This window comes from Paramormyrops kingsleyae, chromosome 16, assembly GCF_048594095.1.
Source record: "Paramormyrops kingsleyae isolate MSU_618 chromosome 16, PKINGS_0.4, whole genome shotgun sequence".
NCBI classification, from domain to species: domain Eukaryota; kingdom Metazoa; phylum Chordata; class Actinopteri; order Osteoglossiformes; family Mormyridae; genus Paramormyrops; species Paramormyrops kingsleyae.
In genome coordinates, this window is record NC_132812.1 from 16,869,688 (window position 1) to 16,896,299 (window position 26,612).

General features: G+C 46.0%; 1 protein-coding gene across 8 annotated transcripts in view; it reads left to right on the forward strand.

Moving 5' to 3' along the window:
• The window catches only part of LOC111852698 (glycogen synthase kinase-3 beta), a 51,543-nt gene extending 25,247 nt beyond the window's left edge, over positions 1 to 26,296 (forward strand). For 2 of the 8 annotated variants that reach the window (XM_023828890.2, XM_072700230.1), the window contains exons 2-12: positions 2,685 to 2,878; positions 6,731 to 6,814; positions 16,665 to 16,718; positions 17,049 to 17,159; positions 17,732 to 17,862; positions 18,120 to 18,226; positions 18,710 to 18,807; positions 19,556 to 19,663; positions 22,085 to 22,304; positions 22,723 to 22,821; positions 22,974 to 26,296. In XM_023828890.2, coding sequence (XP_023684658.1) covers positions 2,685 to 2,878; positions 6,731 to 6,814; positions 16,665 to 16,718; positions 17,049 to 17,159; positions 17,732 to 17,862; positions 18,120 to 18,226; positions 18,710 to 18,807; positions 19,556 to 19,663; positions 22,085 to 22,304; positions 22,723 to 22,821; positions 22,974 to 23,041 — 1,274 coding nt within the window. In that variant the 3' untranslated portion in view covers positions 23,042 to 26,296. The remainder of the gene's footprint in view (positions 1 to 2,684; positions 2,879 to 6,730; positions 6,815 to 16,664; positions 16,719 to 17,048; positions 17,160 to 17,731; positions 17,863 to 18,119; positions 18,227 to 18,709; positions 18,808 to 19,555; positions 19,664 to 22,084; positions 22,305 to 22,722; positions 22,822 to 22,973) is intronic. The other 6 variants (XM_023828893.2, XM_023828892.2, XM_023828894.2 and 3 more) reach the window with 6 other exon arrangements.
• Positions 26,297 to 26,612: the final 316 nt, after the last annotated feature.

Sequence of the window (26,612 nt, forward strand, 5' to 3'; positions counted from 1 at the left end):
AGTAAGGGAACGTGAATGTTGATAAGCCGTGCACTCGTGAGTTAAGGGCGTTTAGCCTTTAGACGCAACCTTGTCACGTGTCTCTTCATGCCATTTAATAATTGGGGAAAAATCTAATATTTGGTGAAAGTGTGTTTAGTATTACACTGACAAGGTTTACTTCAGTAAAGTATGGGTTATTTTTACTGAAATTTACATTCAGATCCAGTTCCTTTACAGATCTATCATGAAATATGCATCGGTTTTTCTGCATATTAAAGGAGGTGTTTACATTTTTAATCAGTCTTGTTTGATTTGGTTCAAGGACTCATTTTTTATGTTGAAATCGTTTAATTCAGCTTTACACCTGTCTTGTCTGCAGAACAGTGATTTCTTCCAGTTGAACCCATGACACACTTGTCACCAGCCTGGTTTATCTTTAACAGCAAGCTAACAAGACCTTTGGCCCTGATGCCGCTTGCTGTCTGCTGTCACTTGTGCTATATTAGCTTTGCCCCTGCCTCCCACCCACAGTTGTAATAGTGAAAAGGTTTTATTTGTTTCCAGGCTGAATTTAGTTTCATTCTGTGATTCTTTCTCAATCTGTACCTTTGACTCTTGGTGTTGGTTTCAGATCAGCGGTCCGACCTGATTTTGGTTTATTATGTGCCAGGAAAGAATTCATAAAAGTCTTAACCAGAGAAAAATGAGAGAAATGTTTGCATCTTTTGTAAAGTCTCATTAAAGCTGTTCATTTGAATGTGTACCGTAACTGTTATTATCATGAGTAGTAACAGTTGGGGAGTTTGGAAGTGTTAGACTGTTGCTTGTACTTCAAAGAGCTGCACATCTTGCATGATAATCCCACAGTTGGCATGGTACCGGCAGTTAACCCCTAAGCCAGATGTCTTTGTTGAGGGCCCTGGTCTATTTAACGCCACCAGGCTCTTTGTCAGGAAATCGTTACCCATCTGAGAGCTCGGAGCTATTAGCTGGAGCTCTTTGTGCTACAAAACATGGCCCCCGCCACTGCCTGGGGGCTCCCCGTTTAAAACCAGCCTAGCGGGTAGGTCTCTGTAAGAGGCTGACAGCGTAGCGCTGGGGTGTGGGAGTGGAAAAACCTACTCTGGAGGTCTGCTCTGGTCTCATTAGCCATGCGGGCAGTCGAGAGAGCAGAGGATCATGGGATTGAATTCCAGCAGGCACAGCTGCAGAAGCCGTGTAACAGATGGCTCGGCTGAGGTCTGCGTCAGGAAGGTATTTCAGAACGCATGTGAAATGTCCCAGTGCCAGTGGCCAGGCCCAGGACATAAATCACGGGGGGGGGGGAATTTGAAGGCTGCTGGGTTGGCATTGACTCATGGCTGTGCTGTATGCATGCACATTTGACACACTTTCAGTGACGTATTATTAGTGATGCACCGATAAGGAAGTTTCTGGCCGAATGGGTTTTCAGAAACACTTCATATTCTTCACGGTCTCACTTTAAGGTGAACAATCAAATTCATTGTGTTGAAATTAGAGCTGCCGATGTTAGTCGACGTAGTTGATGACGGCGACGCTGACAATGTATCGGCATCAATATTTTAAAATTATTTTTTAAATTTTAATGAAATTACTGCTATGATTTAGAAAACGCTTCATTATAATAAATGTTTTCCTTTAATATTGCTGCGCAATTATGGGAATAGTTCAATTCACTGCAAATTAAGTTTCGATGACATACCATGACGGCACTACTGCTTTGAGCTTGTTGGAGCTAGTGTTATCTTAAACTAAAAGGAAGACGGACATTAAAAAACTGAAATAAAAATGAAAACTATTTACCAAACAAAAATGTGCCAGACTTAAATGTGCGAGAAGTATTTCCACACCACCGACGCCTTTTACCTTGTGTAACTGCAGTTATCTCCTCTCTCAAAAGCTATAGAGCTGTCTGCTTCTTCATCGCCACTTCACTGCTTTCCACTTCCCTGATTTACTAAAACAGTCGCATCTGGAGTGCTCCACTAGCTTAATTTAATAAGCATAAAGATATGCAGAAATTATGCAGATTACTAACTTTTCGACATCACGATACGCATCTCATTAATATTTTAGGCATACTACTAATCTGATTATCGAATCGTGGGCGAAAATAATGTCCGTATAGTTCCGAAAGGCCAGCCTCCCCTATATAAAGTCCTGAAATGACATAAAGATTGTTGTTGTCAAAATAAAATTTACTTGAGGAAAATTAATCGTTTAAATTAATTGACCAATTTTTAAAATAGTCGATAGATTAATCAGTACTTATTGTTAGTGGCTGCCCTAGTTGAAGTGCTTATTAGTAAATCCTCCTCGTGAAATCTCAGCAGAGCAATGTTTGCAAAATGCATTTCTAACTGTGTTAAAATAAATCCACATTGCAGAGATTTTTCTATCTGGTTAGTACCCTGGGGTGCAAAGCAATATGGGTGAGCATTTTAAAGGGATTGGCAGTGGTAAATATCGGCTCTTTTTTTTTTTTTTAAACTTTCAGTGGCCGATTGTTGCTGTTATTGGCTGATTCTCAGAGTCGGCCGATACAGTTGGAGTATCTCTACATATTATTACACCTGAACCACATGAACGTGATCCTCTTTCCTGTAATGTGCGAACTGTGTTTTGTGGCAATATTGTCGTAACCCAAAATGAAACATGTCGCTCTACCTGTCACTCCGTAGGAGACAAAGATGGCAGCAAAGTGACCACGGTGGTGGCGACGCCGGGCCAAGGGCCCGACCGGCCGCAGGAGGTCAGCTACACAGACACCAAGGTGATCGGTAACGGCTCCTTCGGCGTCGTCTACCAGGCCAAGCTGTGCGACTCGGGCGAGCTGGTGGCCATCAAGAAGGTGCTACAGGACAAACGATTCAAGGTGAGGATGCCGGTGTGGGTCGGGGGAGGCACCCTTGAGTTTGCATCAGAAGGGAGTATTTTGAGTTTCTGAAGATTTAGCCTGAAGTTATTCGCCGCAAGAAAATCCGGGCATGATGCAGTGTTTTTGGTGAGACCCAGCTAGCTTCTTATCAATCTGCTAACTGCTCTTAAAAAGGATCTTGGCTGGGAAGGGTATGTTGGCCCTGGGCTGTGATGGAGCCAGTATATCTGAAGGTCTGAAAACTGTCAGGGAGCTTGTGAGGAAGTGGAGAACACTATTGGGCTGCTCAAGGGGGCCGTACAAAGTGTATAATGGTCTAGGTTATAGATGCGTACAGCTTTCGTGTTCTCAGTAATTTGGCACCGTCCCTTCCACAGCTGGATTTTTTGATCCCACACTTGTATTCAAACACACAAATCCCCCCTCCGTCCCCCCATCATGTGTATCCCTTTTTACTATAAAACCAGTGCAGATACCTTGCTGCTGTGGTATTTCCTGTTGTTTTTCCCCCTGAGGCTTCTCTGTCCAGCTGCATGGCATAAACATACTTTCAGTTTGCGTGTAAGTCCGTAATGGTACCTGGGAGGGGGAAAAAGGCCCGGACCACCTGTGTCAGAGGTCCGCTGAGGGCGGGTAGCTGGCTGAGCTGGTGCCGGTGTGGCCCACAGCACTGAGATTCCCTCATCCAGCCCAAGAGGTCAAAGCACATTTATCCATACCTGAGCACTGGAGGTACCAGACGCTGTGTGAACAAGGCCTTTGTAATGCAGAGGATGACATCACAGGAAGACATGAAATTACGAGTCTCAGCAGGGGGCTGGGAATAGTGCATCTCGACGTGCCCCCTGACAGGCAGCAGGGCCCTGACCTTTCACCGATTCACCACAAGGAAGGGCATAGAGCAAGAACAGATGAGTGAACATGGGAAAGATGTTTTTCGTCATTGGACCCCTTGGTGTGAAACACAAAAGATGTATCCTGTCTTCAGTGAATAGAAACCCCCCCCCCACCTCCCAAAATACTTTGTAGACACAAACATGCGTGTTCTCTCACACACAAAGTCCTCATTGAGTCCTGCCATATCCGCCCACACATGGCCTTTTGCAGCATTAGTGTAAGAGAGGAATGCGTGGTGTGTCCCAGCCGGGTTTCCATACACACCCAGCTCATGGGTCCTCCTTTGTCAACTGGTGGGTCCCTTCAGCACCTCAGGACGCGGGAATTCCGCACGTACGTGTGCGTACAGCACCCTGTCTGCTCAGGAGATTGTCTGTATCTGGCAGGGATCGTGAAGTTCTGTGGTACAGTTCTTTTTTTACACTGATGGTTCTGTCCTATGGATCCCAGCTCCTGCTGTGAAAGGTCAGGTGAGGTCTTTAGATTGCAAGTTCTTCAAGGTCAGAGGTCTTTGAAGACTACAGCCAGAAAAACTGCCCTGGTTTCCAGTGGTGAAAGTCTAATCACTAGCCTGTCTCCTGACAGGAAAGATCTTCTATTTAGTGTCCAGGGAACCTTTGTGTTAAAAAAAAATAAAAAAAAGAGAGAGAGAGAAAAAGCTGGGTGCAGTGGGCCTGGGGTACTGACCTCAGACCTGCAGGGTGTCTTCCACTCCTCAGGAATATCCTGCCCCCTTGGTTCTAAGACTTTGGTTACATGCTTTGTGTTGGAGCTCTAGACCACTGTGCTCTGTCTAGATATTCCCACAGAGAGCATAAAACCTGACAGATGGGTGTTATGGGGGTTTCTGTAAAAAGGAAGGGCCTTTGGCGTGCAAATATTTTACTGTGTTTCAAAGAAATATTAAAAATCTAAACAAGTGTGCATGAGAGAGAGATGTGCAAGTGAATATCACCATGACTGATCTCTGCTGAGAATGATGTTCAGGTTTGACGCAGAGATGTACATAATCACACCCCCCACCCTGCACACTCAGCGATTCTCCCACGCATTTACACAGAAACGCACCACACCCTCGCCCCATCAACTCTGATGTACAGGAAGGTTTGAAGAACGCTGTCCAACAGTTTACAATCCACCATGCCAGAGTTCCCACTGTCAGCGAGCTGTAGAGTGCATGTTCTGTGAAAAAAATTTGTAAAGAAGAAAAAAAAGAGCGAGATCTAGTGCCCCCCAACCCAAGATGTGGTCACAACCCTTGCATAATGACTTGTGGTTAGTCATCGGATTGAATCAGCATGAATAGTTGGTCTCTGTGGTAAGACTGTCTCATTCTGCTTCATATGTGAACACACTTGCCCTGACTTCTGGTTCTGCATTAATATCACCTCCCAGCGATTGCCCTCTTCCTGAGTCAGCATGTTGTAATATTTGACCACTGGAGCCATCATTCAACTGTTGATAGTCTAAGTCGCTATGTAACTTTGTGTGTTAAGTTACCAGAGTCGATCTCTGACAATGTCGTGCCAACAAAGACGATGTCATCACCTGAAATAAACATTCAGGTTGCGATTTCACACCTGGAGGAGGAAGAGCACATTCGCTATTTAATGCCGTTTGTAAGAAAGCTGCGGGGATGTGTAGGGTTAAGAAAGTATATGTGTGTGTGATCATCGCTCTGTCTAATAATAATAATAATAATAATAATAATAATAATAATAATAATAATAATCGATATTTTATTGATCCCAGTGGGGAAATTGTCTTTACGCCTCACTCTACAAAGAGCAAGTTGAGGAAGTTGTCCGCGAAGGGCAGCCGCCTGTTGGGACGCCCAGGGAGCTGGGGGTTAAGGGCCTTGCTCAAGGACCTGCAGACGTGCTGAGGCCGGGTTTGAAGCCGCGACCTTGTGATTACAGGCACCCAGGCTTAGCCCACTGAGCCACACGCTGCCCCCTAGGATCATCTCGCTGCTCATGGACACACTGGCCCAATGGGGGCGGGTCGCCATCATGCTGAAAACACACTGAATGAATCCCCCCCCATCCTGAAAGGGATTAGCATCTCTGTCCAAATTCATCTTTCCACCATTCCTAAACCTGTCAGGGACCCCCCCCCCCCCCACAGGCCTCTGTAGAACTGGCTATAGGTAGGCTTCCCCTCATTTCACAACCTTGAGGCAATTCACACAACGATCATATGTATGATATAATAATTTAGCTGTTAAAGCATTATGTATTTTACACAACTTCATTAGATTCAGTATTTTTAGTGCTCCTTTTTTCAGCATCAGTAACAAGTGCAGTGATCAGGACAGTGTGTGCCTTAGGAGAATCACGCTGGAGTGGCATTTCCAGTGGAAAACATGGCTCAGCTCTAGTAAACATGGTGTCAATCAACACCAGCCCTATGGAAGGAGCCGGAATTCCTTCTGTGTGTGCTTCAAAGGGCAGCTGAGCCGGCCAAGGGCCAGAATGTGGTCAGCTGCACGTTACGGGATCAGAGCCGTCTCTTTCACGCTCCTATTTCGCCCCCATCTTTGTGAATTTGGAGACACTTTGCTTGTTTGTGTCCTTGTATAGGTGTGTTTTTCGATTTAGGGTGACTTATCCCGTAACTCCATACTGCTCGCAGTATTTTTCAGGGAGCCATGTTTGTGAAACAGTGAGATTAAAGCATGCTTTGGCAGGATAAGCTGATGTAATTGTTTACGAGAGGTTCGTGCGATGCCTGATCCCTACATCATCTCAGAGCAGAACATACACAGGTAGATAAATCCCCCCCCCTCCCCCATGTCACTTACTTTTCCCCTCTTCAGAAAAATTCAAAACTGGTTGGGGTCACTGGAGCTTGAACATTAATGTCTTAGCTTCAGTAAATGTGAAGCCTTCTCTGATTGCCCCCCCCTGCCCCCCACACCCTGAATTGACCATGTTCTCCCATTCCTTTCAGAATCGTGAGCTTCAGATCATGAGGAAGCTGGACCACTGCAACATTGTGCGCTTGCGGTACTTCTTCTACTCCAGCGGAGATAAGGTGAGTCCAGGCCTCACTAAGGTCACCATATTTCTGGCAGAAAGTGCTGTGGAAGACCCTGGCAACAAATGGTAGATGAAGGGAAGGGCATAGGTACCTGGGTCAGTGTATGTCCTGCGTTTGTTCCCCTGTGCATGGTGCCTGCAGTTTCATGAGTTACCCAAATGTTCAAAGCCTTTCCTCTACTTCTCTAATGACCCAATCTGTAATGCAACTTGAGATTACAGTCTAATCAGCCTGATCAGATGGTTTGCTAATAAATTTTCCACAATGGGACCCTTTGAGGTCCTCACATACGTTTTTCATTAGGTTTTGCCCTTGAGGGAATATTTGTGTGTGTGCATGTGTTTCTGTTTGTGTGTGTGTGTGTATGTGTGTGTGTGTGTGTGTATGCATGCGCACGTTCATGCAAGTCCATCACACTGTAAAAGTGTGTGAACCCTGCTGTTCTCGCCGTTTCCTTCCTGCCCTCATCGGGCTCAGTTCCCAGCAGCCGACCGATGACGTTTTTCAGTTTCCGGAGTGCCGAGGCGTTTTGCTGGCGAGAGCCTCCTCTCGGGCAGAGCGGCTGGGAGTTGCGAGTGGTGTTTGTAAGCCTCTTTCGGATCCTGGTCTCCTTCCTGGTAGAGTCTCGCTCTACTTAGCACCTTGCCTGTTGCATGCACTAATGTTTCAGTTTATGACTCAGGGGTGTTTTCTGAGCGGGAGGGTGACGTGTGAATGCTATTTGTTTTTTTACATCCATCTGACATTCTTCAAGCAAAATCATTCTCATCCACAGTAATGCTCCTTGCCAAAATGGCTAAAAGATTATATGTTTAGTGCCTCAGTCGTGTCGGATATATTCATATTTTAAATATGTGTATGGTACATTCTTACTTTGTTTTATGATTGTAAGAAGAACATGACTTAATATGAATAGCAGCAGTTTTGTATTAGTAAGGTATTTCTGAATTCTGGTGACTCATGGAGGTCTAAGTGTGTTATGTTGCATAGGACCAGGGATTTGATTCACTTAGGCATTCCTGGTATGTTCTGGAAGCCTAGTCTGCTAGGTGATCGCAGTGGTAGAAAATCAGCAAGCCCACAAAATGCATTTCCGGTTGGTAATGGCTGTTAACCAGTCACTAGCTGGGATGTAGGGGATGGATGACTGACTGATAATGAGATCCTAAGTCTTCTGATATCTACGGGTCTGCACTAGGGACTTGAACTTTAGTTGCAACTTGGAGTCGGCGATGAGAGAGTGTGTGGGTGGTGATGTTGCGTTTAGATGCCGCATTGGCGCTGCATCAGTGTTTCATTTTATATGCTTAGAGCGCATTTTAAAGCAAGTAGGGTTTTCATTTCAGGTGGAAATGTCTACAGTTGCCTTTGCCATCTGGTTTGCAGCAGGTAGTCATCCCAGGGTTTTTTGCAGGACGATTAGCTGACCTGACCCTCCGCACCACAGCTCCTGCCCCACCTGTGTTTGCCCTGAGATACCCAGGATTGGCAGCTGGTCTTGGCACAGTGTGAGCAGTTTCTGCTCTGCCAGCATACTTGTAAGACAGTGGCAGGCCAGAGCTTCCCATTTGCAGGTCTCCTCTTACTCGTTACCATTTTGTTGACCTGGACAAATAAATCACGAGAAACAAAATGTCACCCGTGAGGTCGGAGGTCACTCTAATTACTTTGGAAAGCTTGTGAAGTATGTTGCACTGTAGAAACCTGCTGACCTCAGCTGTTCTCTTGGGGATTTGGGTTACTAAACACTCTCCACTAGAGTTATGGGATGTGCAGGTCAACTTGCCCTCTGGCTTATCACTGTTCCATTGCCGGTTCTGACTAAGGATTGCTCGCCCTTTCACGAGTGTTAAGCCGGACTTGACGGCAGCATGCAGGCTGCATCGGTATGGGGGCTTTAAGGGGGAATGTTTAGGTCTTGCTGTGGCATCAACGCACCCCCAACATTGACTTGGCAGGTCTGTAGTGGTAGTGTTTGTCACTTACAGTCCCGTTGCCATTTTGGCTATTTTTAAACAGTTCCTGTCTAACACAGAGCTATGTGGGCCTTGCTTCCCGTTTTCCACTCCGAGTAATTTTGCTCATCGTTGGCAGCCAAATTTCCCTAAACTCTGTCATTGCAGTTATGCAGTAATATACCATGAGCTCAAGGAGCTGGACTGACCATCCCAACTCTCCTAGGTCTTATGACTGATCATTGTACTGAAATAATATGCTTGTCATGTCTGAATTTAGTGCTCTTGAGTGCCAAATCCTTGAAGTAGTTACAGCTACTATCTGCATGCTGTCTGTTTTCTTGTGTAGCAGTGGGTTTATTACAAATATTCAATAGTTCACTTCTATGATGAGTTTTTCCCGCATTTGGGGAAAAAAACACCTGAAAAGAGAAATCTGGATCTTTCCTTACTAAACAATTATTAACCCATTTCAACTCTGACCCCTCATTGGCAAGGTTATTGATGAAGTTCTTCACAGGCAGGAAGAGCTCTCGTGACAACTTTCGGTCACACCACAGTCCTGTGACTGCTCTCAAAAAAGTGCTAAATGATACTCACCTGAATACTGATGCAGGTATAAGAAGTTCTAGTGTTTTTGGACCTTCAGGCAACCTTTGTTACTGTTGACACGACAGGCTGGAAAACTAAGCATGGCTATTTTGAATAATTTTTACATTGTTCAGAATTTATTTAGAAGGGTTAGGGTTATTTTGTCACTATTGGCAGATCCAAATAAGTGAATTGGTGTCCCCCAGGTATCAGTTCTTGGGAATATTTTATTTTGCCTTTATAGCTTCTGCTTGGCCAGAATTATGCAGATCACAGCCAGATCTATTTATCTCTCTTGTTTAATGACTACAGCTATGGACTCACTGTGTGAGTGCTTGGAGAAAATGAACGACTGGGTGCAACAAAACGTCCTTCTGTTTAACAAATGCACGATTGAGACTACTCTTATTGGTAACAAAGGGGGAAGGCTTTGATTTAGTTGTATACCTTGCCTCTCAGGCTCTAAAGACAATGACCGAGATAAAAATTTTTGGTGTAATATTAGACCATATTAGAGGATATTAGTTTCAGATGGCATATTAAAGCAACAACTAAATCTTCTCTTTGTCATCTGAAAAATATAGCAGAGGCTTCATGTTCAAGCAAGACATGGAGAAGCTTATTCTTGCCATTACTTCCAGTAGGGTGGACAATTACAGAGCTCTCCTGCCTGGCCTCCCCAAAAGGACCATTAGACAGCCGTAACTCATTCAAAATGCTGTTGCTAGAATTTTAAGAAATACTTAGAAAAAGCCCATTACTCTTGTTTTTAAATAACTTCCGTGGGATTTACTATTACGTTTGATTCTGAAGTCCTTTTATTGGCTTTTAAAAGTCTTAGGCCCAAAATATATCACTTATTGTTTGACATAAAACCTGGTTAGTGTCATAGATCCTTGGAAGCTTTTCACCTTGTTGTGCCTAAAGCCGAAGTTAAAAATGTTTTTAAAAGGCTTTTAGCCGTTATGAGGTCCACGGTTTAACCAGTTTCAGAAGAACCTTAGATGTACCCCAACCTTAGCCATTTTAAATCAAATTTAAGCCTTTTATTATGCTTGTATTTGTTTTATATCCTGTCATTGTTCTATTTCCATTTTTGGAAATCATTTTGTCATTGTTTAATTTCCATACATATACGCGCACACACACACACACACACACACACACACACAAGCGGATATACCTTACCTTATGGGGACACAATGTCCCCACAATGTGATGAATACCCGTTTTTTTTTTCCCCTTAATAAAAAATCTGTGACTGCAATGAAAAAAAAAATGCAGAAACTTGTATTTCGCTTGCTTACTTATAGTTATGGTTAGGGCTGGGTGGGGGTTATGGTTGTCATAGTTAGCGTTAGCATTTTTCCCCATAGAAATGAATAAGCGGTGCCCATAAACACATGTTTACCCGACGTGTTTCTGTGTGTGTATCTTCCTTGTCTTTTTCAAAAAAGCTTTTGAGTATCCTTCCCTGGATTTTTCATTGATAGCCCTTTACTTCAGCCAAGTTACTTGTTTTACATAAGTCATTCCCTCTGTCTTCAAGGGCCATCTCAAGTGTGCTTTTGTATCAGAAGAATACTTTATACTGTACTTCTGATGGGTCAGTGAAGTGCTTGCATGGGCTACACTGGCTGTGTTGGCTCTTGGGTTTGTCTTCCCAGTAATAAATAGTTTAGGAGCTTAACAAGGGGAGTATAGAACTTGGGCTGTGTAACGAAAGGGCAGCATTTTCCACTTTCTGTTCCCTGAACTGCCATGCCAGCCATACTAACACCCCCATTGTACAGGCAAACATTACTTTTTTTTAAACCAGTTAGGGGCTTGCGAAGCCTAGCATTGTGCAGCGGTGATTCACTGACTTGTCCCGGAGGATGCTGGAGGTGGGGTGGGAAGGATGATTCCCTGTCTGGAGAGGGCACGGAAGGGCGGGGCAGAGACCAATGCCGCGGTGAGGTCACGTCTGATAGGCTGCTTCCGGCTTTCAGAGGAAGTGGGGTTGCCGAGGTGACGTGTGTGAGCCTCTGTGTCCTATGATGTCCTCATTCCTTGCCAGTAGCAGTTTGTTTTGGTTGGAGAGTGTCCATGTTGGGCTATTTCCTGAACAGCTCCTTCCTTATCCTCTTCTCTTACAGTGTCTCACAGATTGAAGTTAATTTTGTCTCCTGGGTCAGCCTGTAATTTCATTTGTTCTATAATCCAAATTGTGCTTACTGCCCTTTGAGTTTATGCATTATTAATATACAGATATTTGTGATTATTAGTTTATTCTGTACTTGTTTCATCTTCCATTTGAATATTCACATTGATGCTGTAAAATGGGCCTTTTGAACTCTGCTCGTGGTTTGTAAATCGGATGATTACTGCTTTTGGTTGCATGTAGAGCTCGAGCAGGTGAATAAATGAATATGTCAGTTTTGGACAGTGGTTAAAAACCTCCACTCTTGTGGTGTGACCCAGTCAGGCAGGGCGGATGCTGATGGGTAGTGTTTGCATTGTTTTGAGATGCAGAGGCTTGCTTAGCTCGCAGGTGGGTCGGAGATGTGGTCAGATGCAGAGGCTTGCTTAGCTCGCAGGTTGGTCGGAGATGTGGTCAGATGCAGAGGCTTGCTTAGCTCGCAGGTGGGTCGGAGATGTGGTCAGATGCAGAGGCTTGTTTAGCTCGCAGGTGGGTCGGAGATGTGGTCAGATGCAGAGGCTTGTTTAGCTCGCAGGTTGGTCGGAGATGTGGTCAGATGCAGAGGCTTGCTTAGCTCGCAGGTGGGTCGGAGATGTGGTCAGATGCAGAGGCTTGCTTAGCTCGCAGGTTGGTCGGAGATGTGGTCAGATGCAGAGGCTTGCTTAGCTCGCAGGTGGGTCGGAGATGTGGTCAGATGCAGAGGCTTGTTTAGCTCGCAGGTGGGTCAGAGATGTGGTCAGATGCAGAGGCTTGTTTAGCTCGCAGGTTGGTCGGAGATGTGGTCAGATGCAGAGGCTTGCTTAGCTCGCAGGTGGGTCGGAGATGTGGTCAGATGCAGAGGCGAGCTCTGCGCTTCTGCATTGTGCCGAGCCTCCCTCTGTGCCTGCAGCTTCCTGCTTCTTTAGCTGTGGGCTAGCTGCAAACCCAGCCGCATGCAGTGAGGTAATACAGGCAGTTCTTTCAAACTGAGGGTCGCTGAAGGTCAACGATGTCAGGGGACTGTTTTCTGTCGTCCGTCCCACAGCCATGCCCAGCTCAGCTTCTCTGATGAACTGTTAACTCCTCAGTTTGGATCTACCCTCAGCGAAGGGCCGTAACATTCAGGTAAACAACAGCACTCAATGAACACTCAACCCCTAAGTATATGTTATTTGTCAGTGATGTGCGTAATTCCCCGCCATTGATTTGACTCACTTGTTCCAGTATGGCGTACAACACTTTTTGCAGAGCTTTTATGGTGCCCTGGCTTGTGGCAAGAGGATTTTCTGGATTGATTTCAACCGGTGTGTAATAATTTGTGACATCTATGGAGGCAACTGGGCATAAAAGCCATTAGCAGTACCGCTTGGACAGCTTCCATGTGGGTGTACTGCATTTTCAGCGCACAGAAGCGAAACGAACGACACTGAGGAAGGAGAGAGCGATCCGGCCGGTTGCTGGCAGCCTGGTACCTGCCGCTAAGCATGTCCCACTTTTCACATGGTCGGAAAAGCAAGTGTGAGCTGGTGGCATTTCCTGTTTCCCGATGGTCCGGTTCAATGTCTGGTTTTGCTGTTAAATGCCCTTCCTGAAAGCGCGCAGGACAGGGGTGCCGAGGCCACTTTCTGGGATCGCTGTCACCGCGAAGCGTCGAAGGGCCACGCTGGCACTATCGGGCGCTGGCTGGGGTTCTGCTGTCGGTTGCCTGAGTGCACCAATGCAGGGGGAAAAGTGTGAGTTGCAGTAAAGTGTGAGGCGGTGGCAGCATCGGCAGGGAAATGGAATGGCAGGGTTCCAGGAGGAGCGTGGATAAAATGTGCAACTGCTGTGCAGAAGGGTGACTTTGGATTCTAGTGGAGGGTAACTGATAAGACGGTGTCACCGGGAGTGCCTGTGTGCCTGAGGTCAGAATTTCATAGTGCCCCCCTGAGTCCATACATGGAACTGGAAGATCTCCGTGTACAGAGATGCTGTCTTATAGACCATCACTGAGGCCCTCATGATTTTACAAGCACATTTATACTCTTGAATTTAGATTAAGCACATCTAGGAATTGGCCAATCTTAACTGATGTTCTTAGACAAGTTGAGATCCTACTGTTCCCACTATAAGGATCAAACAAGTGTAAACAGGTTTGCTTAGAAGGAATTTCCTTAGTTGTTAATTGCCAGACAATTTCAAACAGGTCAAGAAGTGTTTTCCAAAAAATACTTTTTGAAGATCGAGGTTAATATAGAATAAATGCGGCTTGTATTGTAGGCTGACACCAGTTTAAGGACAGAATGTCACCAAGCTCAGCTCCTCGTCCCCACAGAGTGGCGCTCGCCTCCCCCAACCCAGCAGACCGCTACCCGCTCCCATGTGTCGCCCAATAGCAGGGTGTGCCTGTGAACCAATGGGCTTCCTGCGTGTCCAGCTGGGCGCCGCTTGGGAGCCAATCACCTCTCCCGTCTCGCCCTCTGTAGCCAAGGGATTGCTGTTGCCGTAGCAAGGCGAGGGGGGGGGGGTGGGTGGTGGTGGTGCGGGGGGGGGGGGGTTGTGAGTCATCTTCGCAGAGCTAATTTTAGAGCCTGAACTGTGTCAGGAGGCGTTTAGCTGCTCTGCCTGTCAGAGAGAGCCAGCCAGGCGTCAGAGGCTCAGTGGCCCCCCAGGAGGGAGCGGCCCAAGCCAGCACACTCGCTGTAAGCCCATTGGGCCATTTTCCGTGGCGCTGACATGCCAGGTTGTTCAGTCAAATTATCACACGTAAATGAACAAAGGTGACTTCGGATTCTCTTTGCCATGCTTTTCTTCTGGGTGGGTAGTGGGGGGGGGTGTGTGTTTGCAAGCATGTTGTTTATAATAATCACAGACGGCTTTCATATTGGGATCTGGCAATAGGATGGTTTTTATTTTCTGGCAAAATGGTGTTGAAATGTTAATTTGTCGCTGAGAGCCGGAGGTGTGAGGGACCCGACTTAATGTGTGTTTGAAGCTGTTTCAAGATTCTCTGCCTTCATTTGGAAGATTGAAGGTGGAAGAAACACCCCTGAGGGGTCGACCCACCATCGGGAGATTAGGCAGTCAGTCTCTGGCCTCTCAGTCTGGTTTCTGATCGACCTGCAGGGCTCGGGACAGAACGTGAAGGTTGGAGTCCTTTCTGGCGAAAGCTGACCGAGCCACTCTCAGGCCTTGGGTGGGTCGTCACATTTTCCTGAGGCGTGACTCAGCGACGCGCCTGTTTTTGATGCATCTGGGGAAAATGCATCATCTCTGCCGGTCAGAGCCATAGGTGAGGGCGGGTGGTGGACAGTGGACTTCCAGGTTACTTTTAGGGAACTGTGTGTGGGTTTGACATGTGGATAGCTAGATGTTTCTGTACCCATGACATGTGTGCTACCATCTTCTACCCATATTCTGTAGTTTATCCATCTTCTTTCCCTCTTTCTGTCTTCTTCCTCTATTCCATAGACTTTCTGTTACTGGCTGTTTGCCCAGGCTTGTCAGAAACACACATCCTTCACTCTAATCTGCTCATTTTCATCCTTAAAAATCATTCCATGTCAACCTCTGCCTCGACCCCAACGCATCCTTCACAATAATGTCTCGCATGGAAGCCAGACTGTGGAGTCTTTTGAGGGCTCAGTCTGGGATCGTTACTAATTTTTTGTTTCATACGTTTGAGGCTTTTCTGATAAGCTGTGCTCATCTTGTGGTGCATGTGGCAGTCTTCCTGTCATACAGCTTTCACGAGAAGCCCCAAGGTCAGGCGTCTACGCCTCACGGTCCCCCCCCCCCCCCCCCCAGGGGGGTTGCAGGGAGAGCTGTCACCGCGACTGTGCCGGTTCTCGGAAAGCAGCGGCACTTTTTTTTTTCCGAAAAGCTGCTGCAGTCTGGCGTTTTGGGTTTAATAATAGAAAGCCGTAAGGTTCATACTCTCGCTGGCACACTCTCCTCTCCTCCTCTCATCCCCTCTTCACTTGCCCTTGTATTTTTAGAATGGACCACCGCGACACGAATAGCAGTAGAGCGTTTCACCTTGGACACCTGGCAGACATTTGGGCGTGTGCCCGCCTCTCGTGAGTAAGCAGCAAGGCGCTGTTGTACGTGGAGGTGGCTGCACGGCACGTGAGAGGCTGCAGCCACCGGCCAGGCCAGTGCTGGAAGGTTCTATGTGGGAACCTGTTCAGAGGTTAGGGAACGGTTCGGGCTTTGTTACGGTGACGTCACTGGCTCAGTCCACCTGCCTCGTTCAGCAATGCCATTTTGCAGGGGGTGGTTAAGACCCTGTGCCTGTGATTGGAAGGTTGTTCATTCAAATCCCAGGGTCGGAGCAAGGCTCTTAACCCCCAGGTGGTGGTCGACATGTTGCTTTGGATATAAGCTTTGGCTAAATTTAAAAAATAAATAAAATCATGTACTTGCAGGACATAAAGTGTGAAAAGGGTTTTACAGCTATTTTGTTTAATGGTTTAAAACCATTTCTAATCTGTTTGCTTTATGAAGCCTGCGTGTCGATTGCATTTTGAAGAGAATGTGCATGTGTTTTTGAGCTGGCTCACGTAAGGTTCTCAGGCTCACGTAAGGTTCTCAGGCTCACTTAAGGTTCTCAGGCTCACTTAAGGTTCTCAGGCTCGCTGCAGGTTCTCAGGCTTGTTGCAGGACCGACCGGTAGCTTTGGATTTCTAAAAATCAGCAGATTAAACACACACAGTGTATTTCAGTATTGGTTTACTGATACAGTCAGAGCTATCTTTATTTTTTCCCCATATAAAACAGGAGTTCTGTCTTCTGCAGTAGCCCTGAACCACCACCCACACATTAGAACTCTATCACAGTTGCTAATTTTGACACGTACGTAATTTTACTGCCAAATCTATCTCTGGGTTTCTTTCTGGGAATTACATTTTAGTGGGACGGTAAAGATTGACACTTGTGGATGTGTAGATGGTTTCAGACTCCCATGCCTGTAACTTCTCTTGACAATATCATGGTTTCTGCAGACATCTGAAGACATTCTCCACTGGCGTGCGTGCATGCGAGTGTGATTGCGTGCGTCGTCCCGTGTGCCTGTGATTTTCCGACGGCAGTCTCTGTCCGGCCTCCTGTAGCAGCCGATGTGATTGGGTGACATCTCTTCTTTTTCTTGGGTCTGAAGGAATTGTGCGGTTTCCAAAGGAAGTTGAGGCCTTCAGATCGATCGGTCTTTCAGGTGTGTTTGGCGGAAGCAGGCGTGACATTTGGCAGGTTTTCTGCAGTGGGCAATGTATGTGGATCTCACTCACATGTGCTAAACGCTTCCTTGTGGCTTATAAAAACAGATGTTAGTTTGCCGGTAAATAGTTTCTTCTTCCCTCAAACAGCAATCTTCTTAACTTGTAGAGTTCGTCTCCTGCAATGCTGCTTGCCTTCAGGACCTGTGCTTTGTGTCGGTGTGTCCACTCTAACAAAAAAAAAGTATGTTTTTGTAGATGTTAGTGCACCATCCCTCCTAGCAAAGGGGAAAATGCTCTTAATTTCTGTTCTCTCCCAACTTCCACAGAAAGATGAGGTGTATCTGAACCTGGTGCTGGACTATGTTCCTGAGACAGTGTACCGGGTGGCCAGACACTACAGCCGAGCCAAGCAGACTCTGCCCATAGTCTACGTCAAGGTATGCTTAACGCTCAGCAAGGCCCTGCTACACCCCGAGGTCCTCTAATGAGTCCCAGGAGCACATAGATCTCCTCACGCTATTTATTTAAGGGGGGGGGGGACTGAAGTCAGTAGTCATTAGGTGATGGTAGCCTAATTACGGTCGTTAGACCAAAGGTGAGCAACAGTTACTCTGATGGTTTTACATTTTGTGTGGAATCTTTTGCGGTGCCCAAGCGTAGGCCTCTCTGTGGGTCACAGCTGCACAGCAGGACGACCCCAATTAGCCACCGTTCAGAGCAGTGGGTGCCGTGCATAGCTCCATATGGCATGGACCCCTTTGTAGCTGGCCTGCAGGGATCTGTGCATTCACTGATTCCATTAGGCAGTGGAGAAAGATCAGCAGCCTTGGCTCTATTCTCTCACCCATATGTTGAACTGTTTTTCTCCCGCATCTCCTATATCAAAGGCCACACAATATACATATTACATTTGTGAGGCTCCTCTGTGTCCATAGAAGACCTGTAAGTAAAGTAATTCTTAGAGACGCATTGAAATCCAGTCTCATGCTGATATCTGATCTTTTTCTAGTTGTACATGTACCAGCTGTTTCGGAGTCTAGCGTACATCCATTCCTTTGGGATCTGCCATCGGGACATCAAGCCGCAGAACCTCCTGCTGGACCCAGAGACAGCTGTGCTCAAGTTGTGTGACTTCGGGAGGTGAGATGGTTGAAAGTCCAGAGTGTGGGGACCTTCTTGTGGTATGTTTCATTAGACAGAAGAGGATTGGGGTTGCATTGGTATGAGAATCAGGAGGACAAACTGACCTGCAGAAGCTCTGACTTCTGGTCAGGTCTTTCTATCTCAGATGACGAGAAAATGTATCCTTGGAAAATGAGACCTAGCTTCTCGTTCTGAAGGAGGCCATTCAGGCCATAGCTGTCTCTGCTGCTAACCTTCTGGTTTCTCACCCACAGTGCAAAGCAACTGGTGAGGGGTGAACCCAACGTGTCGTACATTTGCTCTCGCTACTACAGAGCTCCTGAGCTCATCTTCGGAGCCACGGACTACACTGCCAGCATCGGTACGTCATAAGCCGCTCTTTCCGTGGGAGTCAGGCCTTAGAGAGATGGGTACTGGTTGAGGGGGGAACCTCTTTGTGAAACGTCTAACTCACCCCAAGCTCCAGGCACTTTGATCCAGAAGAGGTCATGTTAGTAACAGCCTGGACTAGCTCTGTAGCTCTTGTATGACGATGAGTTCTCTGGCTTCTCAGCCCACATCTCCATGAAAATGCCTCCAGCCTGCTTCCAAAAGCATGACAGCACCATGGCTCGGACGATGAGCCGACTGATATTAGTGTCATGAACAAGGCTTTTGAAAAATTCTTTTTTAAAACAGCTGATTCACTGAGGATAGTGTCTACAGTTGCAGAAGAAGCACTTTTGGGCATGCTGATTTTTTCCATTTGTGTGTAGCGCCGTCAAGCTGCTGTAGCCTTGTTTAAACGGCTGTCAGGTCCCTTTGACTTCTTTCTCTGCTCCTCACCCCACTGTTTGTCTCGCAGATGTTTGGTCGGCCGGCTGCGTTCTAGCGGAGTTGCTGCTTGGGCAGCCGATCTTTCCCGGAGACAGCGGAGTGGATCAGCTGGTCGAGATCATCAAGGTAACAATAGCCGGCGTTTTGTATACGTCATCCGGCATGTCAAAGCCTTGTGCTCATCTTGTTAGTAATGGTCTCGTGGACGGTGGCTTTCTTAAAGTACTGCAGGGTGGATAATGAGCTCTAGTTGACGTCATCCTATCTATGTATCACCTCACATTGTATAGTTTGTCACGTTCATTTTAATATAGATGTTCAGCCTCCAATGTTTTTTTTTTTCTATCACAGATAAGTGAAATTTGACTTGAGTTTTTTTCTTCATATTAATTTACTATATGTTCTACCTATAACTCTCGTCAACCCATTGTGTCCCTTGCTAGCTAGATTTTCTTATCAGTAACCTAATATTTGTCTAGTTGTATACATCTTGCTTGCATCTGTGTGGGAGTGTATATTTATTTTGCTCATATCTGATTTAAATTCCACATGTATGTGGAAAGGAGTGTGTGTGTGTGTGTGTGGTGTAGTTCACGTGAACTCAGGACCTTGGAGTGCAGGGTAAAGACCATGTGCTTCTGGTGGTTGCGAATTATTGCACACAAGTGAAATTGGTCCTGTTGTGTACGGTTGAATTTGTTCATTTGCTGTTTTTTCTCCTGTGCAGTCAGTGGCTTTGGAACAAGCTTTAATTGAGAAATAAGCTTAAAACTCTGTCATTCAAGTGGATTTCCGCACTGTGGCCGCGTTTGCTCCCACCTGTTCTCCGCTAAACATTTCCCGTCCTCCTTTCATCTCTCCTCATGTCGCTCAGGTCCTGGGAACGCCTACAAGGGAACAGATCCGTGAGATGAATCCCAACTACACAGAGTTCAAGTTCCCCCAGATCAAGGCACACCCATGGACTAAGGTGAGTCAGCAGGTACATCAAATCTTTTACTACCTTTTCGTTCCTCCGCATCTCTTGGCTTCTCGTCTCCATCGACCTCCTCGCTGGCCTGTATTCCTGCTCCTCCCCTGCTCACTCAGACCCCGGCTCCACGTCTCTACCTGCTCTCAGCTGAGAACTTGCTCACTGCTTTTATGGGTTATCATAATTATGGGTGGTACTATGATCTCAGAATTTGAAAATGGAAAGTCTGTAGATCAATATAAGTTGTTGATGCATGATAAGGTAATTCTGCCCAGTTTAGTTTGGAGGTCGTTGCTGGTTTTAGGTGTCAGTTGGCTACATTGTTCTGCCATACTGGATACTTGAATGAAGCCAGCTAACTCATGTGGTACTAATAAACCAGTCTGGTATTTACTGAGATGAGTCATTTTAAATGAACCTTTTGTAGATGTTAATGTTTTAGAAGTATATGTTTAATGTCCAGGTGTGGATGTGACTGCTTAATGCTTCTGTTTTTTGCCTCTCTCTGACCAGTCAGATGTGTTTCTCATTAAAGACACCCTAGTTACTCACTCTGCCACACTAAATTAGCCGATATTTGTGTTTTTAAGTGTCTCTTAAAAGCTAGGCGTCACACAGTCATCCATTGCAAAGTTCTGGTGATGCGCCGAGCTGGCTTACAGGAAGCCATCCGTGTCATTGCCTGTTCATGCAAGCTGGATGGACCCGAGTATGTGGCTCGGGTTTTATGACCCCTGCTCAGCTGTCACACTCACAAACGGGCCCTGATATCAGCCTTGACAATCGACTTCTGCCAGCTGCTGGTTTATCTTACTTCTGACATTTTTCCTCCTAGGCCAACCTCTAGGGTCTCTTGTAATAAAACAATTCAGAGAAACGTATTTGGAGAAGACTTATGTCCAGTTTGTTGGCAGTGCTTCACAGTATTAGAAGAGTGTTGGTGATTCGGTGGTAGAATTCTAGCTTGTCACATGGAAGCCCGGGTGCAAATCCGGGCCAGTGTAGCTTCTCTTTGGGGGCAGCGTGGGGCTCAGGTTAAGCCGCTGTGCCTGTGATTGGAAGGTTGCCAGTTCAAATCCCAGCGCCGGCAGAGTGTTTTCACCGTTGGACCCTTGAGCAAGGCCCTTAACTCCAATTACTCCAGGGACTGTCTGACCCAGTATGTATCGCTTTAGATAATACTGTCTGCTAAATAAATAAAATGTAAATGTAAGGAGCTGCACTGGAAAGCTTAGCTTAATTTTGGGAATTTGTGATGTCAGTGTTTGTTAGAATTGTGCTCGTTGGTATCTCTGTCCCCCTCTTGTGGTTGACTTGCTTGATTCAGTTCAGCGTGCGCATGCAGTAAGGCATCCATGGTAGCTATGCTTAGTCGCACCTGCGTATTTAGTTTCTGCCAAACTTTAAACTGATTCAGAGCTACGAGGAGATGCTGAAGACTCGACACGAGTGCCAGCTTGCGTTTGCTGTCAGAAACCCACATATTGCTCCGGTCTCCCTGAATATCGTCTCGCCATTGCCAAGCTTTCTGTTATTGCTCTCAGGCATTTAGCATCTCACAGTAGCGTCCCATCTGTGGCACAGACACAGACGCATGCCTTTTGTTGCGGCGAGAGAATGAGTGAGATTGGTTTCCGTCTGCTCCTCCCGGTGGGGGGCGGTTAAGGACCAGTCGCGGTCCTAAATATGAATTTGATTTACAGAAATGGGGCATTCAGAGACTGGGAGGTTAAGTGTGGCTTTCTCTTCCTGGAGAGGATCTGTTGTGGAAATGGAGTTTATTTTCTTTTTTGCTTGTTTTTTACCCTCCTGCAGCGGACTGGAAAGAGAGAAGTCCCATATTCCTCTGGTCGCTCTGGATGACTGATCTGAAGTCAGGCCTTGTGTGTCTCCATCTGTAATGGACACCTGAATTAAGGCTGCATTTAGCTTAATGCCCTGCATTGTGGTCTGTGGGTCTTATCTCAGTTCCTCAGCTCCACAGTCTCAGAGATGCTTAAGTCGAATCCACTGGGCCCTCTGATTGACAGGCAGTATGTCTTTAGTAGAATGTTGTGATTGTAGGAGGAGGAGGTTTTTCTTTCTCCTTCAGGGGTTAGTGAAGATCTGCATGCAGTCCCAAACACAGAGAGGGTGTCCCTTTTCATGCGGAGGATGCCACTGGGCACAGCTGATTGGACTGACTTCAGGAAGCTCTTTGTGTCCCTGCTGTCTGCCATTATGTCTGCTTCCTCTGTTTCTCATGCTTTAACTGTCTGCACCGAATGAAATGTGTTGTTTCTGGCATCCAGTAGGTCACAGCATGTTGCCCTCACCCTCGTAGCGTAGAGTTAATATTTAAATAACCTGTGTTGTTTAGTCCCGGTTGCCCTGAGTGCGCCCCCTGGTGGTGTGAGGTATTAGGTTGGCGTGGGTGTTTTCTCTGTGCAGCGGCAACACACTGCCTGTCTGGGCGGCCCGCAGGTGTTCCGGCCGCGCACGCCGCCCGAGGCCATCGCGCTGTGCTCGCGGCTGCTGGAGTACACGCCCACCGCACGCCTCACTCCCCTGGAGGCCTGCGCACACTCCTTCTTCGACGAGCTGCGGGACCCCAACGTCAAGCTGCCCAACGGCCGCGAGAAGCCGTCCCTCTTCAACTTCACCACTCAGGGTAGCGACATCCCCCTCACACACACACACACACACACACGTTTGTATTCATTTCTATGGGAAAAATAATCTCGACAATAACAACCCCAGCCCCCAGCCAACCCTAATCTTGACCATAAGTAACCAATCAAAAAAAATTTTTTGAATTCATAGATTTTTTACAAAATTGAGGGGCTGAAAAAATGTCCCCACAAGGTCGAAAGTTTTTATCGCATTGTGGGGAAATTTTTATCGCCCACCACACAGCAGGTATTATTGTCTTGCTCAGCTCAGAAAATCTTCCCATCTAAACTCCTTTTCCACGTTCAGGTTCCCATAAGTTAGTCGTCTGATCCTCCAGCCCTTGTCGCTGGCATAGTCAGTGTATCGGTGACGTTTCAGTGACGGTCTCTTGCTCTGTCTACCCCTGTCTCCCTCAGAGTTGTCCAGTAACCCTTCCCTGGCCTCCATCCTCATCCCTGCCCACGCCCGGAACCAGCCTGGTGCTTCCACCCCAACCAACGCCTCTGCTGCTTCAGGTATGACCCTTGGCTTTCCTGTCCCCTCCGCTCAAGGCACAGTGGTCCACGTTCCATCTCCTTACCCTCTGTGCTCTCCACCATGCCTCCTCATGTTTATCTGCCCCGTCGCTCCCTTGCCCCTGATGGGGTCTCTGCTATCCTCGTTTCAGACGCCAACAGTGGAGATCGTAGCCAGACCACCAACGCAGCCTCTGCCTCTGCCTCCAACTCCACCTGAGATCCTGCCTCCTCCCCCAGGACCCACCCCGCTGACCAGGCCTCGCCTCTCGTCCTTGGCTGCCTTTTGGGGAGGAGTCGGGGGTGATGGGCGGGGTCACACACACACAAACACAAAAAAACCCACAAAAAAAAAGAGGAAACCAATCTGACCGAGTGCCCCCCCCCCAACCCCCATCTGCCTGTTCATTCGTGTGTTTTTATTTGTACAAAGTGATAGCGACTATGATGACTGCTATTCATTTGTGTGCTTGCTACGAGAGACGTGGGGGTGGCAAGGGGGCTGTTGAATAAGTAAATATATAAATATATAAATATACAGTAAATACAATATGTATTCATGTTTCTCCCTTGACAATCTTTGTATTGAAGCAGTATTGTAGCTATATTTATCTTTTATCACTTTTTCCTCTGGGTTTGGGAGAAACCCCCCCCCCACTTTGTAACTTGTAACCTTTGACCCATTCTCAGAGCTCCTTGTGCATGGCTTGAGTTAGGAGACTCTTACCACAGTCTGTTTATAATCGGCTGAAAGCTGTTGCTCTTTTTAGCAATTAAAGGGCCACGATATTTAATCCTTAAACCATTTTAAAAGCCCCCATTAAAAAAAAATAAAAAATCTGGCAACCCCAGAGAAGGTAATTACAGTATGTTAGACAACTGTGAATGGCGCACAGTTTCAAAAAAGATGGACTAAATATTTCTTTTAGCGATGGGACTGGGGGAGATGACACGGGTGGGAAGTTTTTAGCGATCGACATCTGCATCCGTGTGCTCGTGTTGTATTTATACATACGGTTCATGTATTACTTTGCATTATGTAAAATATTTACGGTATATATCAAATTACAGTTCAGAAGTCAGAGGTCAAGAGCTGATACGGCTCTGCAGCAATATTTGCTGGTGCCTGAAGCTTCTCGAGTCTCTTCAGGAAGAGTCTTCTGTCCAGCAAGCACATTTCCTGCTTCTGTCAGTCCTTGTTGATTTTTATTAGTGACTTAGATTTGTATAGATTTTAACCCCCCCCCCCCCCACCTCTCCTCCCCGGCACCTCTTTTAACTTTCCTTTCAACTTATTTATTATTGCATGTGACTTGTGTAGACTTTGGTTAAATGGATCTGTCATAACGTTGAGGGATTTGAGCTTGAACCGAGGCTGAGGAGTTTTCACCCAACTTCTGAGGTGAGGTGTGGGCCCACTCAGGACATTTATGCGATGCGATTAATCCGCTGTTTCCGCCAACACGTTGATACACTGTTCCTTGTATGTACACGGAACTCCTTTGGCTCAGGCTACGTTTGCGATATCCTAAACGAATCACAATTCTTACACAAAAATATTTAGAATAGGATTCTTCATTGATTGAACGAATAATTCGGGCACCTTACACAGGAGTTGGCATGTCCTGCCCGTCTCCGGTGACGCTCTTGGGTTACCAAGGGAGTCTGCGGCAAGACCTTTGGGCGATAACGAGTTAAAACCAAGTGAAACTTAGCACGGGGGACTGGCAACGTGCGGAAAGTTCTGCAGTTTGATCTCTTCTCATTGGGTTTCACATTAGTTTCTGTGTAATTAATATGGCTCTGCTCCTTATCTGTGTCCAGCATCTGACCTACAGTGGGATCAGCATGAAGGCAAGGGTGGATCTTAGTTTTTTTTTTTTTATTATTATTTATATCTTGTTTGAACTTCCTCTGCATTCTTTTGTAAGTTTGACTAGTGTGCTCTGTGGTTAAGTTTCATATGGCTGCTGGGTACCTGCTCCTCCTACAGGGGGAGTTAAGTTGAAGGAACTGTACAGCCTTGGAGGGGTGTTCAGCTTCTCCTACTGACATCCCCTTTTCCCTCCTCTACCGATGGAGTGTTGAAATTGGTCAGTAAGTGTTCGGTCTTTGTGTTCGTATGGCTCCAGTTCTAATGGTCCACCTTGTAGTCTGCACCCACCTCTCCTCCTTACAGTCCTTCAACAAGTCTTACAATTGTAACAGAAATGTGTGTGCGTGTGTGTGTGCGCGTGTGTCATGTATATACGGATGCTCCTCACCAAATTCTGGCTTGTACTTTATTTTTATGTGTATGTTTTGTAAATATGCGGACCCAAGAACTGTTAATTAGAAAAAAAAATCATAAAAAAAATACTGATGATAAAGCAGGGGAGGGCGGGGATTTAGGGCAGAAATCATTTATTCAAAAATGTAGATGAGCATTTTCCAGCCATATAGTTCAATCTGAAATGCACAGTAGGTGCCAGCTATATTATTGTAACAATAACTAGTCATGTATAGTGTATCTATAGTTTGGAGTGCCTTGCTTCCTTTAGGTTATCCCTCTTCCTTCTGTCCTTGAAACACCCTGAGAGTGCTGTTGAATGGCTGGCTCCCTTCAGCTCTTTCTTTTTTGTTTTTTTTTTTATCACATCCTTATGAAACCTCATATTTACACTTTAATTCCTGTTTCTGTAAACATCATCTTGAGGTCACGCTGAGTGTTTTTTGTGTACGCTCTTCCTAAGGGTCCTTTTGGGAGAGGAAGAAAAAATGCTTCAGAAAGGAGACCTGGCACTCTCCTCGTCGTAGGGTGGGGGGGTTCAGGTGTGAGGCGCAGCATTTACTTCCTGACCCTGTACCAAAGAGACTCTGCGTTTTTCTCGGTGAACCGGTGAGCAAAGAGGCAATAACATTTCATACTATAAGACTGTCTTTCTCAGTCATCTGCGAGACGCATTCAGCAGCACTCGGTGGGAGCAATATCATGTAGCCTCTTCCCAAAAAAAAACAAAAAAAAATTCAAAAACATGACAAAAAAATGCTTGCTTGTAATATTTGCGTTCATAGACGTGTTGCTATCCAGTCACCTGACCTGTAAAATGAACCGTGTGATCACTTCTTGTGACTAAAGTTAAATAAGAGTAAAACGTTATAAAAACGCAAAGTTTAAATACTTAAAAAATAAAAAAGAAATGGACTGTGGGTTATATACAGACTATCACATACTTGTGAAAAAAGCTGTCATGATTTAAAAGAAAAACTATAACGAAAAAGAACCTGTATAACATTACTACTTGAATGCCTGTTTGTGACTGAAATTTTTATTTCATTTTAAATATAAACTTTTTTCTGTGAAAGTATGCTAAATGTTTTCCCTTCCCTGTAAATATTTCCATTTTGTCCCTCTGTGTGACTTGGTTCAAAGAAATAGTTACCTGGTACTGTAATTTGCATTAAATAAAGAATAGGATAGCCTGGAAATGAACAAGTATGCATCTGTGCCTTGTCTTGTTGCGTTGATATTTGGAGTGGATTGCGTGTCTGAATGGACTGAGAGGTCTCTGGTCTTTAAAAAGGCATGTCCTGTCAGAGTAGCTTTACCAATATCATGTAAACATTTTGTGGATTTGATGTACGCCAACTTAATGGGACTCTTGGCACCAGCTTGTAGATTTCAACTCCTGCATTGTTGGACTGAACTGTCATATCTGGTTTCCATGCAGGAAACCTGTACCACTTGAAAAGCCTTGGCACTGATGTATGTATCTAGCAACAAGGCTGTAGTCCATGCCAGTCAGATTTTT